The sequence below is a fragment of the Gorilla gorilla genome, chromosome 2 (assembly GCF_029281585.2).
Source record: "Gorilla gorilla gorilla isolate KB3781 chromosome 2, NHGRI_mGorGor1-v2.1_pri, whole genome shotgun sequence".
Classification (NCBI taxonomy): domain Eukaryota; kingdom Metazoa; phylum Chordata; class Mammalia; order Primates; family Hominidae; genus Gorilla; species Gorilla gorilla.
The window spans coordinates 132,865,038-132,882,332 of NC_086017.1; the positions used below are offsets into that span (position 1 = coordinate 132,865,038).

Below are 17,295 nucleotides of genomic sequence, written 5' to 3' on the forward strand. Positions count from 1 at the left end.
TACAGGCATACTTAAAGCTCCAGGTGTGCCTTGATAAGGGATTAGGTAGCACCAAAATGTCAGGTGGGACTTTGGCACAGTCAGGGGTCCAGACATAACCAGCACCTTGGAACATTCCTATGTTAGTTTGGTTTCTAGGTCAAGTTATGAAGGGGTTCTCTAGTGGGAGGTTTAGTGTGGAGCAGTAGTACTCAAACTTGAGTATGCATCACCAGAGGACTTGTGACAGCCCAGATCACTGAGCCCTATGCTAGGAGTTTCTAGTTCCGTAGGACTTGGGTGAGGCCCAGAGACACGCATTTTTTATTTCTTTTCTTTTCTTTTTTTTTTTTTTTTTTTTTTTTTGAGATAGAGTCTCGCTCTGTCGCCCAGGCTGGAGTGCAATGGCACGATCTCAGCTCACTGCCACCTCCACCTCTCGGGTTCATGGGATTCTCCTGCCTCAGCCTCCCAAGTAGCTGGGATCACAGGCGCCTACCATCACACCTGGCTAATTTTTGTATTTTTAGTAGATGCAGGGTTTCACCGTGTTGGCCAGGCTAGGTTCAAACTCCTGACCTGAAATGATCCACCCGCCTCAGCCTCCCAAAGTGCTGGGATTACAGGTGTGACCAACTGCGCCCGGCCTGAGCCACTGCACCTGGCCTTCTTTTTTTCTTTCTTTCTTTCTTTTTTTCTTTTTTTTTGAGATACAGTCTTGCTCTGTTGCCCAGGCTAGAGTGCAGTGGCGCAATCATGGCTCACTGCAACCTTGACCTCCTGGGTTCAAGTGATCCTCCCATCTCAGCCTCCCAAGTAGCTGAGAGTACAGGCATGCACCACCATGCCTGACTAACTTTTTAAATTTTTAGTAGAGATGAAGTCTTGCTGTGTTGCCCAGGCTGGTCTTGAACTCCTAACCTCAAGAAATCCTCCAGCCTCAGCCTCCCAAAGTGCTGGGGTTATAGGCGTGAGCCACTGCACACAGCAATTGATATAAATTTCTAAGTAATTTCCAGGAGATGCTGATGCTACTGCTCTGAGGACCATACTCTGAGAACCACTGGTGTAGACTCAATTTAAAACACACACACACACACACACACACACAAACACACACACAGGCTTTAGATTCAAATACAGCTGGGTTCAAATTAAACTTTAATATTTACTTGAATTTTGGACAAGTTATTTACTCTCTCTGAGCTAGTTTCTCAGCCATGAATGGAGATGATGATAGTGCTAGCCTCATCAGGTCCTTGCAAGAATGCAATGAGATAATCCACTGTCCTTGGCATGAAGCCTTGCACATACACTGCCACATTAGTGTCAGTATGTGAGTCTCTTCCCTTTTTTCCCCTTATTACGAGGGCCAAGGAGAAAGAGGTTGGAGTTGGGGTTTTCTCCAACAGAGTTTTCAAATGGAGCCACCTTCATTTTGACCAAGGTACTCCCACAAACAAAACAAATGTAGTTATTATCTTACGGAGCAGCTAGGTGGGCCTGTCTTGAACGCTAGAGCACATGATTCTTGGGTCCTGCCTGACCTACTGGTCACAGCCCTTGTAAGACTGTCCTCTTAAACTTCTGATAGGCACCTGCATCTGGGTTTCTCACATCCATAGACAGACAGCAGCATGCTGCTCAGGACAGGCACTCACAGGCACTGACAACCTATCTCCAGGACTGGGCTGTGATGCAGATGCCCCATGGCAGATGTGCTGGATAGAGACTCTGCGGCAGTGCAGGCGAGAGCTGTGGGCAGGAAGACTTCATGAAAGGAAATGATTTAACCTAGGCTCCAAGAAGCAGGTAGAACTAAGATCACGCATGAGAAGTAGGAAGAAGGCAGAGAAACTCATTGTTTCAGTAAGCAAGAAAGGAGGGGGCAAAGAGCCTTATCAGGAAGGGGCAGTTACTTGGGTAACCTGGGGGAAACCAATCTAGCTGTGTCTCCAGCTTTATGGAAAACAGAGAAGATAAATAAGGCGGGGCTGGTGGCAGTGAGTGGGAGGTGGGGCGATGGGGTGAAGTCTAAATCACAATCCAGTGTCAATTTCTTGTCCATGGATCATCACTGAAGTCTTTTCTGAAGAACAGTAATACGGTGAAAGTGGTGTTTTTAGGAAGATAGATGACTTCCCCACTCAGCTGTAAATGAAAAAAATATATCATTTTAAAAATAAACCTTGAGTGGTTTTGGGAAAAAAAGCTGCTGTCTCCATAAGCTGTAGAGTCCCAGAAATCAGGCCAATTAGAATGGAAGGGCCGGTGACCAGCATCTCAAGCCTAACACGGCTTTCTTAATCTAATTTTTGGTTCTTGTTCTTTCTCTGTGACCACCCCTTTGTGTGTTTTTTGTTTTTTGTTTGTTTGTTTCTTTTCTTCCAGAACTGACCTGAAATAGACCTTGGAGATCTCACCAACCACAGTTTTATAGTAGAAGCAGCCACAGATAAGATTTTCACAATGAATAGGTTGCCATTGTCAACACTGGCTTATTTTGTTCCATAACACACATACCGATGAGAAGAGAGAGGAAAACACTGATATTGGTCTAAATAAAATCTTAGGTTCAACAGCATCTTCAAATATATTCTTTTATATACTAAATGTGATACCTGGGAGAAGATTAGCTGTGCTCACTTCCTGTACAACAAATCTGAGGCTTGGAAATTTAAGGGACTTGTCTGTGGTCATTCGTTTTTTCTAAGGGGGTCAGAGTTGAGATTCTGTCCCTGAGCAGTGCTCCTGCCTCTCAGCTTGGCTATTCTTTAAATAAAAGATAATTGGTATTCACAAGTTTGCAAATAATTTGAGCTGGGGGCCAGGCTATGTGAGCAATAATTAAAATATAACTGGTGCAGTCACTCTGACACAGTAAAATAAAGAACATGTAGGCTCCTTATTTGGCTGAATGTAATTTGATATAAATAGCAGTTTATTCAACACTCTAGTCAATATCACCTGTATAGAGGTAGAGCATTTGGGAGCAGGGAGACCAGGTTTGCTGGGGGTCAGAAAAGGGAATTTGGTTACAGTCAGAAATTGCTGTGGGGTAGCTTTGAAGATTGCAGAATCTGACACCCTTGAGGAGGGGAAATGGGGAGAAAGGTGATCACTCAGCTCCCCTTCCACGAATGCCCTTATTGTGGACAAACCACATTTGGGGTGACAAAACTCACCTTTACCAACGTCAGCGCTGACTTTGCTGCTTGGGTACTCTTTTATCTTCTCTTCTATTTCATCCCTGTGTGAATATCAAGCCTTGATATCTGCCAGGTTCAACAAGTTCTGGCCATCTTGAGCTCATTCACACTCTCTCCAGGGGTCTGCCAGCCAGCCCCACAGCATCCTGCGCAGACCTCAAACGTCCACCCCCTGCCCTGTCTCTCTTTCTTTCTCTCTCTCTCTCTCTCTCTCTCACACACACACACACACACACACACATACACACACACACGGGAAGAGTCCCAGGGGAAGAGGTACTGAACAACCCAGCAAACTCTTCTCCCATATCTCAGTTGTTGCTGTGGGTCCTTAGCATCTATTATGCACCGGGTGATGTACATTCTTGGTCTCTAAATCTCACAAACCCCCTCAGCTAGGCAACAGCCCTGCTCATATAGGTGGGCAGAAGTTCATTTCAGAGTATAAGCCACATCCCCACGTGCCCAACATCACATACCTAAAAAGTGTCAGCATCAGGATTTGAGCTTGGGCCTTGCTGACACCAAATCCCAATTTTTCCCAAGCAGGCAAGCTTGATCTTCCAAAGTAGAAGTCAGGCGCCAGGCTCTTAAAAAGCAGTTGGATTTTCCAGATTGGGAGGGAAAGGCAGTAGCAAGACAGTCCATCTCAAAGGTAAAAATCACCCACTTTCTTTTCCTATATCCTCTAACTTCTCTGTAAACCTAACCACACTGGGCATGCACAGAACTAAGCAGGTGGAGTTTTCAAGAAAGGACCCAAAGCAGCAAATCAGGCTGAAAATGTGAACAGGATCAAAAAAGAGAAACGTCCTGATTGTAGTCATCCTGGTTGCAACTTTGCTCTTTTGGGCTTACTACAAGTTTTCAAATTCTTAATTTTTTTTCTATTCTTAAAATTCCTTTATCCTGTGGCATTTTCTCCTCCCCAGTTCATTGACTCCTCATTTCCTAGCTGTCTCTATCATTTTCTCTCAAAAATGTTAATTCTAGAGCCTGACTCCCTGAGTTCAGATTCTGTCTCCAATCCCTAACAGCTGAATGGTAATGTAATATAAACAGCAGTTTATTAAACACTCTAGTCAACATTAGTTGCTGGGGGTCAGAAAAGGGAATTTGGTTAGAGTCAGAAGTTGACCTAGCAAGTTATTTACAAACTATTGTTTTCCTTTGTATGCAAAACTGAGATGAAGATAATACCTGCCTCAGAGGGTTGTGGTGAGCATAAAAAAATGTCCCCCATTTAGCAAAGAGCCTGGCACATATAGACATTCAACAAACCTAAGCTATCATTTGTATCATTTGTACTTATCTTGACTACTTCAGGAGTTCCAGATCCACTGAGACTAGCATGTAAAAGCATTTTGAAAAAATGATACAAATGTAAACTATCATGATTGTCTTCTCTTTGCAAAATGAGTTGGTGCCTCAAAAGCTTCAAAAGTTTCATAGCTTTGTACCCTGGTAGACTCATTCACAGCTTGCCAGGCTCTGTGAAAGAAGGGAAGGAGACCTGTCACATGGGTAGAAAGGAAACTTCAGATGAGATATCAGAGCTCATGGGAAGGAGAGAAGGGGAAGGGGATTCTCTGATTCCCGCCATCAGGTACTTTCCAAGGCCAGGCTGCTGTGCTGAGTGGGGACTACCATCCTACACTAAAACAGAAGGAAACACACCAACCAGGGCAGAGTATCTTTACAACTAAATGTCATCTGTTCCTAAATACATGCACATCTTTTCACATTTTTTTATTCCTCATTTCCTGTGTAGTATTAGATTTGGCAAGAAGGAGTTTTAGTTTCTAGAAGATACTCACACAGTATAGGAATACAGGTATATATTTTAAAATATTTTTAAAATTAAGAATTATTTTGAAGGACTAGATGGCACTTCCCCTCCTTTCCTATGAACGGGCCTGCTTGGAAGGGATGGTAGGCAGGAGGGTGAAGGCAGGTCTTTGCCGGCAAGGGGCAGTGGCCTGGGACTGACAGGAATTGATTCCTGAGTGTTTTTCAGGTATACAAGCACCCTGACTCCATGTGGCAGGTTAACAAAATGCACACAGATTCAATACTATCAGAGTTTATGGCTGAGCAGGCTATCTCACCAAGCATATTTACCATCAGTGCCTGTTACATTTCCTCAGATAACAGTGCAAATATGAGCGGAATCAAGGAGAAGAGGGACTAGCTATGAACAAGAAGGAGCAAGACAAGAAGTGACTAGCTATGGACAAGAAGAGACAAAGACAAGAGGGAGTGGTCACGAACAAGAAGGAAAGGATAGGGAGAGCAGAGACAGAAGGAGACCAGGAAAGCAGATGGGTGGGGAGCGCAATGATGTCTCGGTACTGTGTGTTTACCCAAGGTCTGGCATGCAACACTCAACAGTGCAGCACCCCCTGAGAAGGAAAGTGCTATGTGCTGAGCACTTACTATGTTGTTTGACACGGTATTGGGTGTTTTATTATACATTATCTCATTTAACCTTTGCAAGAAACTGATGAGATAAGCTTTACTTTCTCTCAATTTCATTGATGAGGAAAATTCTGAGAGATTAAGTAATCTGCTTAAGGCCACACAGCTAGAAAGTAGCAAAGCTGGATTTAAGCTTAGACCTCCACTACACTACCATGTCTTCTGGATAAGTTTTCTAAATGGTTGAGATTTAACCCTTTGAGGAATATTCACGCACTTAAGGGACATTCACAAATTTATTTTAATCATTTTGTACAGAAGCTCTTCTTCCTTTTTGTTTGTTAATACAAAATAAATAAGTGAGAAACTTCAAACAGTGGAGGGGGTATCAAGTAAAAAGTTCCTCCTTGCTCACCATGAATTCCACTTTCCAGAGGTACTGCTGTTGACAATTTGGTCTACATCCCTTCACATCTTTTCCTATGTTGTTTTTTTTTTTAAATTAATCATATTATGTACATTGATTTGTGACTTTTTCTTCAAACTAATGATATATTGTATATCAGTATATGCAGATCTATTTTTTTTTAGTAACTGCATGAACATTTCACTCCATCAATGAGCCACTTTTATTTACACATTTTCCAAATTATGGACATTTAGGTTGTTTCTGACTTTTAAGTATTATAAGCAATGCCGACATGAATTACTGAAATGAATATGATTATATAAGTACATCTTCACATGCGTTCTTTTATTCCAGTAGAATATATATCTCAAAGTGAGCTAAAGGGAATAAGTCTTTTCTATTAGAATAGATACTTCAGGAAAGAAATGTATATTCCCATAAATAGCAAGTGACAGTCCCATGTTTCACCACAACCTATTCAAAAGAGGAAAATATCAATCTTTAAAATTTTTTTTGATAAACTACTAAGTGAAATAAATAGCCACTCAGGTGGTTTGAACTTAACATCCTTTTGGTTACCGGGGGAGAGGCCAAGACCTGGTTGAGGGGCAGATGCTTGGGGTTTCCCAAAGTCATTCACCCAGGTTAGTGACTCATGTCTCCACACACTAATCTCAGAGCACATGCAAATTTAGGCATGACCAGAACACACACATTCATTCATTTATTGAGTACACACTCTGAGCCAGTCACTAGTAGAAAATAAGAGATACAGGTCCCTGCACTCTTGGAACTTGTGCTCCTGGTAGGAGAGTCAATGATAAACAAGTAAACACACAGACAAAGTAGTTCCTGTCATGGATGAGTTTTAAAGCATTGATCAGAAACTACGAGAGCATTGAATATTAAATCTTACTCCTGTACAATAAGGGACTAAAACAGACACATGTATCCAAATGCTCCTGATAGTTCTTCTTGGTTGTTTCAAGTTCTAAATCAAGCCCAAAATCTAAATCATCATCCTTCCATACAAACTTGGGCCTCTCCCACATTTCCCATCTCAGTGAATGGAAAAGACCAAAAACTAGGAAGGAATCATCCTGGTATCTTTTTTTCCTTTGCTCTTCATATACAGTCTGACATGGTTTGGCTGTGTCCCCACCCAAATCTCATCTTGAATTGTAGTTCCCATAATCCATATGTGTTGTTGGAGGGACCAGGTGGAGATAATTGAATCTTGAGGTGGTTTCCCCATTCTATTTTCATGATAGTGAGTTCTCACAGGATCCAGTGGTTTTATAAGGAGCTTCCCCCTTCACTGGGCAATCATTTCTCCTGCCACCATGTGAAGAAGGACATGTTTGCTTCCCCTTCTGCCATGATTATAAGTTTCCTGAGGCCTCCCCAGCCCTGCAGAACTGTAAGTGAATTAAACCTCTTTCCTTTATAAATTATGCAATCTCAGGCAGTTCTTTATAGCAGCATGAGAACGGACTAATACACAGTCTATCATCAGATTGGGTTTATTTATCGCTGAAATATTTCCAGAATCTCTCTCTCTCTCTCTAATTTCACTACTATCCTAGCACAAGCTACTATTATGTCCAGCCTCCATATCACCTGTGCTTACCTAGTACTGTACTCATGCATGCGCTGGTTCCCCCTGCCAGGTGGATTCCACATTGCTGTTAGTCTCCCAATTCCTCCTCCTTAAAAACCTCTAACAGCTGTCCATTTCTGTTAAGATAAACACAAAACCTCCTACCATGACCCATGCAGCCATGCACATCTGGTCCTACCCACTTCTCTGGCCTTAACTCCACCACTCTTCCTGTGGCTTCCTTCACTCAGTCCCGCTAACATTCTTCTCATCTCTCATACACACTAAGCTCCTATCCAGCAGTCTTGCAGATGCTATTACTTTGGTTTGAATTCATCGTTCCTCAGTACTCATGCATCATCCCTTCAGGGAGGGCCTCCTGACTGAGCAAAATCCATCTACTAAGTGCTCTTGTGGTACCTTGTATCCTTCTTTCCTGGCCTTGTCACAGTTGTATTTCTACATTCACTTGAATTCCCTTTAGACAATAAGCACCACGGGGGCCAGGGCCATGATGGCTTTTGTTTGCCAGCACGAGGTCTTGCACCAAGTGCACATTAAACATTTGCTAAACAAAAGAACAGATACATTCATGTAAGATAGACTAAATTGCTTGGAACAAGTTTTAAGTGCCCTAAAAGTTCAAAAAAATGGTTAACATTAACCATGTCTATCTAGTACAGCCAGACAAAAAGCAAGAAAGAAGGGTGTGTGTTGAGGAGAAAGGTTATACAATAAGACCATGCCTGTATCTGTGGGGACAAGGCTTCCCAAAGTAGTGAGCCCAGAATTAGTTGGCCTTGAATTTCAAACAAAGAGCTTCAGCCCAGTCTCATAAGCTATAGGGATCTAATGGAGCTCCTTTGGATGGAAGATTAAAATGAAAGTGGGAATGATTAACTCAGGTAGGTTTAACCTATCATCTGCATAGAGAATGGTTGGAAGTAGACAGAAGTAGCAGGACTAGAGGCAAGAAGATGCTTAAAGTAGGCTAGTATAAGAATTGTCACCCAAAATAGAAAAGAAGGGGCAGATCCTGGGACTAAGTAACAGAACTCAGTGATTACCTGGTTATGAGAAATAAAGAAAGTGTCAAAATTGCTTTCTTCTGATCCCACCTTATCCCAAGAGTTGCAAATTGGGAGATCTAGAAAGAACTGGGGACATGGCCAGAGTCTTCTCAATTCTTTATTTTATTTTATTTATTTATTTTTGAGAAGGAGTCTCTTTTGCCCAGGCTGGAGTGAAATGGCGCGATCTCGGCTCACTGCAACCTCCACCCCACTGGGTTCAATTGATTCTCCTGCCTCAGCCTCCCGAGGAGCTTGGATTACAGGCATCTGCCACCACGCTGGGCTAATTTTTGTATTTTTTGTAGAGAAGGGGTTTTGCCATGTTGGCCAGGCTGGTCTCGAACTCCTGACTTCAAATGATCCACCTGCCTTGGCCTCCCAAAGTGTTAGGATTACAGGCGTGAGCCACCGTGCCCGGCCAGAGTCTTCTCAATTCTTAAAACACACAATTTTATTTTCCCCCAAGGACTTCAGATAATGAAATAAATTATTACGGTAAAAGAAACCCAGGTAGACTGTACACTAATCACCCAACGGCTTGTTTTACTGCATTGTTGTTGGAGCAAGATGTTTAAACATTAGCATTTAGTTAGACATCCAGGAAGCAAACACCTGTTTCTATTTCTGTATACTAGAATTCAATTAAACAAAACAAACTTAAACTATCATCAGAGTGAACAGGCAGCCTACAGAATGGGAGAAAATTTTGCAATCTATCCATCTGACAAAGGGCTAATATCCAGAATCTACAAAGAACTTAAACAAATTTACAAGAAAAAAGCAAACAACCCCACCAAAAAAATGGGCAAAGGATACGAACAGACACTTCTCAAAAGAAGACATTTATGCAGCCAACACACATATGAAAAAATACTCATCATCACTGGTCACTAGAGAAAAGCAAATCAAAACCACAATGAGATACCATCTCATGCCAGTTAGAATGGTGATCATTAAAAGTCAGGAAACAACAGATGCTGGAGAGGTTGTGGAAAAATAGGAACGCTTTTACACTGTTGTTGGGAGTGTAAATTAGTTCAACCATTGTGGAAGACAGTGTGGTGACTCCTCAAGGATCTAGAACTAGAAATACCATTTGACCCAGCCATCCCACTACTGGGCATATATCCAAAGGATTATAAATCATTCTACGATAGAGACACATGCACACATATGTCTATTGCAGCACTATTCACAAGAGCAAAGACTTGGAACCAACCCAAATGTCCATCAATGATAGACTGGATTAAGAAAATGTGGCACATATACACCATAGAATACTATGCATCCATAAAAAAGGATGAGTTCACGTCCTTTGCAGGGACATTGATGAAGCTGGGAACCATCATTCTCAGCAAACTATCACAAGGACAAAAAACCAAATACCGCATGTTCTCACTCATAAGTGGGAGTTGAATAATGAGAACACATGGACACAGGGAGGGGAACATCACACACCAGGGCCTGTTGGGGTCGGGGGTAGGGGAGGGATAACATTAGGAGAAATACCTAATGTAGGTGATGGGTTGATGGGTGCAGCAAACCACTATGGCACGTGTATACCTATGTAACAAAAGTGCATGTTCTGCACATGTAACCCAGTATAATTAAAACAAGCAAATAAAAAAAACCCTGCTCCACAGTATGAAATAGGAGAGAGAGCAATGGAGAAAGGGTGAAGACACCAGGGTTCTGGTCCCAGTTCTCAAACTAACTCCACTCTGTCAACCTGAGACACATGACTTGGGTCCAGATTTCCTTATCTGTAAAACTGGCTGGGAGGGGAAGATAAAGGCTGGGAGTGATTTCTACCTGTGTTCAACAGAGCTCTGGGATTCTGGGGAGGTATTCAGGAGCTCCCAAGGAGACAAGGGAGCAGCTGAGTGGACAGTATCCCATCCATCACCCATACCCCCTCACCCTGAGATATATCAGGGAACTTTGTAAGATTTCATTAAGTCTACGGTATGGTCCATACGTCCACCCCCATCACCCAGGAAAAATTACTGTTCTAGATGCTGTCTCTCTAAGGATATTCTTACTTAGGGGTCGGTTGTCTGATTTCCCAAAGAATGATAATACAAGTTGATAGCTGTGTGGGTCTGCAAGTTAACACCACACTATGATGTTAAAAAAAATTCACTAAAGCAGAAATGACACACATCCTTTTAGAGTTTGGGGGATCGGCGGAGACACTAAACTTTCATTCTGAGAATAAACTTTGACATTGGATGAAGGCAACTAGAGCTATTAGCCAACAATGGTACTTACTTTAGCCTTATTTTAATGTTTTAAGGAGCAGATATTCACATATCACTTGTGCGTTAAAAGTGTATTTCTTTTTGTTTTTTTGTTTTTTGTTTTTTTTGAGATACAGTCTCACTCTGTCGCCCAAACTAGAGTGAAGTGGCGTGATCTCAGCTCACTGCAACCTCCACCTCCCGGATTCAAGTGCCTCAGCCTCCCAAGTAGCTGGCACTACAGGTGCATGCTACCACGCTCAGCTAATTTTTATACTTTTAGTAGAGATGGGGTTTCACCATTGGCCAGGCTGGTCTTGAACTCCTGACCTTAGGTGATCCGCTCACCTTGGCCTCCCAAAGTGCTGGGATTACAGGCGTGAGCCACTGCACCCAGCCCCAAAAGTGTATTTATTTCTGAAGAAAAAACTTTCAGAGAATTACACACCTACCCCCCCCCCCCACACCCCTCTGGCAACTGATCTCTACATAGCTCAGAGCACAAGGACTGTGATAATATCACAAGACTCCTTGACCCCAGAAGTTTCATTAGGGGCCCCAAGCCACAGTGACTAGCAAGTACCTAAATATGACACAATTTTACTACTGCCTCACACTTTGCAATTGTGGGAACTTGGAGGCTAATTTGAGAATTGGGTTTACTCTTCTTTAGAGACAGGAGGGATCAAGGTGATGGACCAAAATGAACACACTTAGTACAGGGTTTTCCAAAGTGCATATTGCAGTTTGCAGCGGGTTTTGAGAAAATCAACTTACAGGGTGTTTATATTTAATATTGTTAATGTGGGGATGATTTTTTAAATGAATTTTAATATCAGTAAGATAATATGTAATATCAATTGTTATTATTTTATTCAACTTAGTAATAAAATTTTTGTGATCATTTTGCTTCCATTTTATAAACTGTATATGTGTGCATACATGCCACAATGTACTTGGATCTTTCTGGGAGCTGTGAAAAAAAAATCAGAAACCACTGCTTTGATAGATATTGAGAGCAAGAGAGGAAGCTTGATCTTCAGTTTGATCTTGACAGACACTTTGGGAAGTTTGGCTTAAAAATTAAGGAAAAGGTGGGGGAGTAGAGAAGGACTTATGCCCAGTATTTCCTGAGTGAAGACCACACACACCTACTTCTGACAAGTGATCTCTACACAGCTCAGAGCACCAGGACTGTGATAATATCACAAGACTCCCTGGCCTCAGAAGCTTCATTAGGGGCCCCAAGCCACAGTGACCAGCAAATACCTAAATATGACACAATTTTACTACTGCCTCACACTTTGCAATTGTGGGAACTTGGAGGCTAATCAGAGAATTGGGTTGACTCTTCTTTAGAGACAGGAGAGAACAAGGTGATGGACCAAAATGAACACACTCTAGTACAGGGTTTTCCAAAGTGCATATCACAGTTGCAGCGTGTCATTGACACTGTGCTTGACCTTAATCCACCCAACAATAGTTGGCCTTATTGAGAGGGCACAGGGAGTTGGCTTGTCAGGAATTTCACCTGTTTTCCAGGCAAAGGCAGTTTAAGTAATCCATCCAAAGTCACAACTAGTAAGAGGGAGATTCAGAATTCCAACCTGATAATCACCTGTTACTATAGCTCACATTTCTTAGCCATAGGGGAAGGAGGAATAGAGAAACTTGTTCCCTTAAAGTTAGCTTTAAACACTCCTACCTGGCTCTAATTCCTGACTACTATTATCACCCTAGCTAATATTGATTAAGCTTTCCCTCACTTTGTTCAGGCACTCTATTAAGCACTTTAAAACCTTAATTTCACTTAATCCTCACAAAAGCTGTATGAGATATGTACTATAATAATTGCTATTTACTGGAAGCTTTGAATAGTTTAGTAACTTGCCCAGTGTCACATAAACATCATTGACACAAACCACATTAAATAGCTGAATGTAGTTTATTTACATTTCTACACATAGGAAAACTATCTGCTAAAATAGCTATTTCCTCTCCAAGTGTTGGAGTCAAACAGTTGAAATATCAATTTCTCATCTATAAAGTGAAGGTGAGTTTAGAGGTTTGCTTAGGATTACGAAGTCTTAATTCTGGGGATAGAATACCCAGGGGCAGAGGTGGGAGCAGAACTCTATTTTTTCTAAAAAGGTAGCTCAAGCAGCTTCAGAAATCCCCAGCTGCTGTGGAGTTTGAGATGAGCAGGGGAGCCACAGGAGAGAAGACTGTGCAAAGCTGTGGGATTTTTATAAATTTGCATTCATAGCCTAAGATGGTGTTTGTGAAATTTTGGACACAAATTGAGGTGAGGTTTAGTTATTTCCCTGTGCATCGTGGGTGTCCAACATCTAGTCTTGTCAACTTCAGACAGTTTCTAGGGTCTATATCCTGTAGAAAATCTTGTAAGCCAGAGGGCCTTGGGGGATATCAATTTTCTAGTTTCCCTACCCTTTTGCAAGCCTCTCTCCCTTTTATTCTCAGCATTATGCTTAAGTTATGGTAGAATCCTGTCTAAATAAGATTTGATTATACCTGAGAAATTCGTATGTCTTATGGAGCTTGTAAAAAGAACATTCTGCCAACACACCTTCATACTGCATCTGTTCCCAACCTAAAAATACAAGACTCAAACTGGTCTGTGAGCAAACTCTAAGCTGACCTTTCACTGACAACTTAGAGGTAAGAGGGCAGCTATTCCGAAAGGGAGGGGAGGGGTAAAATGAAATAAAACAGGGTGGAGCTTCCAAGGAACTTATAAATTCTTCTTTGCAAGGCCACACCTACATCCTAATTGGAAAAGAGCTGAAAGAGCCTGCCCATTCCGTCCCTCAGCTACCCTTTCCTACCTGGTTTCACTCGTGGAGAACACACTTCTGTCAGATTTCCAGGACACACACAGAGATACACAAAATCATGTTTTCCAAAACAGAGATGAGATTGGTGTGGAGGGTAAGAGAATGAAGCCTGAGAGGGTAGATGGTTGGACACCTATGCGGGATGAGCAAGGGGTAAAGTTAGGGCAGTGACTGGATACAAAGAAAATAGAAAAGTGACATTGAACATGGTTAGCCCAGAAGCACACGTTGTGGTCCTGCACAATAGATTCAGATTCTGGCCAAACATTGCTTTATATACTGAGGACACATTATAACCTCCCAGAAATGAAATATATGCACTTCTGGGCCAATATGGTTGTCACCATATCAGATGAAAGGAAAAAGTAATTAGGAATTTTAAACAACGGTGCTTTTGCCCCTATCAGTTCAGCTTCAGAGATCAAGAACTGTCTAATAACTGCAGGAACGAAAGTTCAAAGGCTCCAGGTTTCTCAGTTGCACCTGTTTGGGAAGGGCCTGGACTAACAAAAGAGAAAAGCAACAGGTTCCCACAGGCAGAAACTCGATCCAGTCCCCGCACCTCCTGGCGCCCATGCCAAGCGCCACCAGAGCGCGGCCCAGGCCTCCACTGCCCTGCCCGCGGCCAGCTCTGCAAGGCCACGCCACAATGGCTTCCTGTCTCCTTGGGTCCAGGGTGGGTACCATTTTTCCAAGGCTCACCTGCTGGGAGCCAGGTGCAGAGCAGCAGCCAAGGTGCGGGCAGTTTGGGCCATGCCATGCCGCCCCCTTTCTGGCCCTTTTCAGCTCAGGGGCTTCGGGGCACTGCGTCTTTCTTCCTCAGCTGCCGCCCCAGGACGCACCACCTTCTCCAAGGAACCCCTGGGGTTTCCCCTCACTCGGCGCAGCGGGGAGGGAGCGTCCGCTCTGGTCCCGGGGCAGGTGCCGCCCGGCTCGTCCCCACCTGCGGCGCTCCCCACGGCTCCGCCTCCCTCCCCGCGCGCCGCCGTTTCCTGCTCCGCCCCCGGCTCCCGGGGGACTGCGGCCACCTTCCCTACCTGCCGCCGCCTCTTGCTCGCTGAAACACCGTCCCCCATCCCGCTGACGGAGAAGATTCCCACTTTCCTCCAGAAGTTCTCAGGAAATCTCACCCCCTGCAAATATATCCTCCTCTCCTTCTAGAATTATGTGGATATAACTTTCTAGGGTGTGTTTCCTGCGTTATATTTCCATTCCCTTATAAATACTTGCAAAACATTGTTTGTTTCACTAAAAACACAGTAATATGAAGTTTACACGTAATGTCTGTTCAGATTTTCTAGGAACTAAAGATTCGTATCTAGGCCAGGCGCAGTGGCTCACGCCTGTAATCCCAGCACTTTGGGAGGCCGAGGCGGGTGGATCATCCGAGGTCAGGAGTTCGAGACCAGCCTGGCCTGCATGGCGAAACCCTGTCTCTAATAAAAATACAAAACAGCCGTGCGTGGTGGCACGCCCCTGTAATCTCAGCTACTCGGGACGCTGAGGCCCGAGAATTACTTGAACCTGGGAGGCGGAGTTTGCAGTGAGCGGAGATCGCGCCACTGCACTGCAGCCTGGGCGACAGAGCGAAACTCGGTCTCGAAAATAAATAAATAAATAAATAAATAGATAAATATTTGTTTCTAGAAGGTAGAGATAAACTAGAGAAGTTGACTCAAGTTTCTACAACTATAAAAGTAAAATATTATAGAAAAGTAAAAAGTTATGTGAGTTTAAAAAAATCCCACTGCCGCTTTCCATAGCTAGGCACTGTTCAAGTAGGTATATTTATTTATTTATTCTATTATTTATTCTAATATTCTGCTTATTTATTTATTTATTTATTTATTCTTATAAAAATATTATAAGTAGGTATATATTTATTTTATTTTTTCTTATCCTTCATTGTCACTGAGAAGCCACTCACAGACCTCAACCCCCACCAAGGTTTTGACCTTTTGCTTTGCAAAGACTCTAGGTCTCTGCACCAGGCCACGTAGCATGTAATCTCAGTCTCTCCTTCCACGGCAGGAAGCCCACCAGCCATCACATTTTTCTTCAAGAAAAATAAATGAATAAAAATTCATTAAATTCATTAAACACAGTTTCAGGAAGCTCCCATTCTGGTCACTAACCTTAGAAGTCAATATTTTTTCTCCTGAGCGCATATCATGCCCTGCTCTGCTGTGAGAGGGCCACTTACCCTGCGTTGCTGATATCCCTGATTTCGCCTCTACCCAGAGGAGCATCCTTGTCCTAGATCTGATGTGGGATCTTAACCCAGTCTCTTCTCCCTGTCTTTCCTTCTTCCGGTTCCCTCCTGGATCTGACTTCTCTTTTCCCCAGTGGGCCTCTTCTCTTCCAGAGAGTAAATTCAGGAAGTAAGTGGCCAGAGATAGATGGTAAAATGTTTAGGAGCCTCATAGGTCTTCCGTGGAGGGATCCTAGCACAGCAGCAGCAGCAGCAGCAGCAGCAGGAGGAAGCTGCAGTATGAGGGTTGAGGGTCAGGTCCCTCAACGCCCTCTAAAGACCCTGTACATGCTCCCAGCAACACTGTGTATGTTTGGATGTCTGTGATCCTGAGGGATTTGCATAGTTTCCCGGTTTGTGAATAGTCTTCAGCAAATGCTCAATTCCAGTCTAAAAAGACATGTGAGCCCTGTCTTTCCTACACCTCCCCCCCATACCCCTCAGGCCCCGCTTTGGTATAAAGGCCATTTTAATATTCATCTAAGCCAGCATTTCTCCCATGTTTGTTCCGTTGAAAGGTAGTTCCCTGGAATGTTAATACACGGTATATGAAAAAAGGGCTCTATTATTAAGTCAATTCAAGAAATGCTGGATTAAACTAAATGAAACAATTTTTCAGGACATATTAAACCTTAGAGTGTTAATGTACATTTGAATATAGAAAGAAATATGGCACTCAGCATTCCCCCAAAGTCATTCAGCCACAAAACCCTTTTTTCTCACATATGGTTTAGGGCAGATGCTCCACGGAACATATTTTGGGAAATCCTGGTGCTGTAAACCAAACATAATAGGGAAGATAAGTTGGAGACTTCTATGTAAACAAATGAAAAATAGCTTTAATAAAGTTTATCTCAAGTGCATTAGAATTAGAATTTCCTTATTATTCCCTTGGGAATTACTTATCCAGTTGAACATCTACCTTCATTGCTTCTCTTGAAGTGAACACTTAGATGACTTATTTTCACCTGCTTCTCTGTCTACTGTGTGCATCTTTTTTCTTCATCATTTATTATGTACTATGTACAAAGCAATGTTCTTAGTGCTTCACATGCTTTATTTCATTAAAGTCTTACAATAACTGCATGAAATAAGGGCTATTATTATCAATCCCATTTTACAGATGTGGAAACCGAGGTACAAAGAGATAACTTGCTCAATGTTACAATGCTGGTAAATGGCAGAATAATGAGCCTAGGTGAGGTGATCTGACTCCAGAGTTTGTGCTCTTAGCTGTTACACTATAGACCCTCACATAGCT

General features: G+C 42.7%; 1 protein-coding gene across 6 annotated transcripts in view; it reads right to left on the reverse strand.

Annotated features, from left to right (window-relative positions):
* Positions 1 to 14,754, reverse strand: part of ILDR1 (immunoglobulin like domain containing receptor 1) — a 35,729-nt gene extending 20,975 nt beyond the window's left edge. For 2 of the 6 annotated variants that reach the window (XM_004036160.5, XM_055383768.2), the window contains exon 1: positions 14,486 to 14,754. In XM_004036160.5, the coding sequence (XP_004036208.1) occupies positions 14,486 to 14,543 (58 nt within the window). In that variant the 5' untranslated portion in view covers positions 14,544 to 14,754. The remainder of the gene's footprint in view (positions 1 to 14,485) is intronic. The other 4 variants (XM_055383775.2, XM_055383779.2, XM_055383777.1 and 1 more) reach the window with 3 other exon arrangements.
* Between the last annotated feature and the right edge of the window lie 2,541 nt (positions 14,755 to 17,295).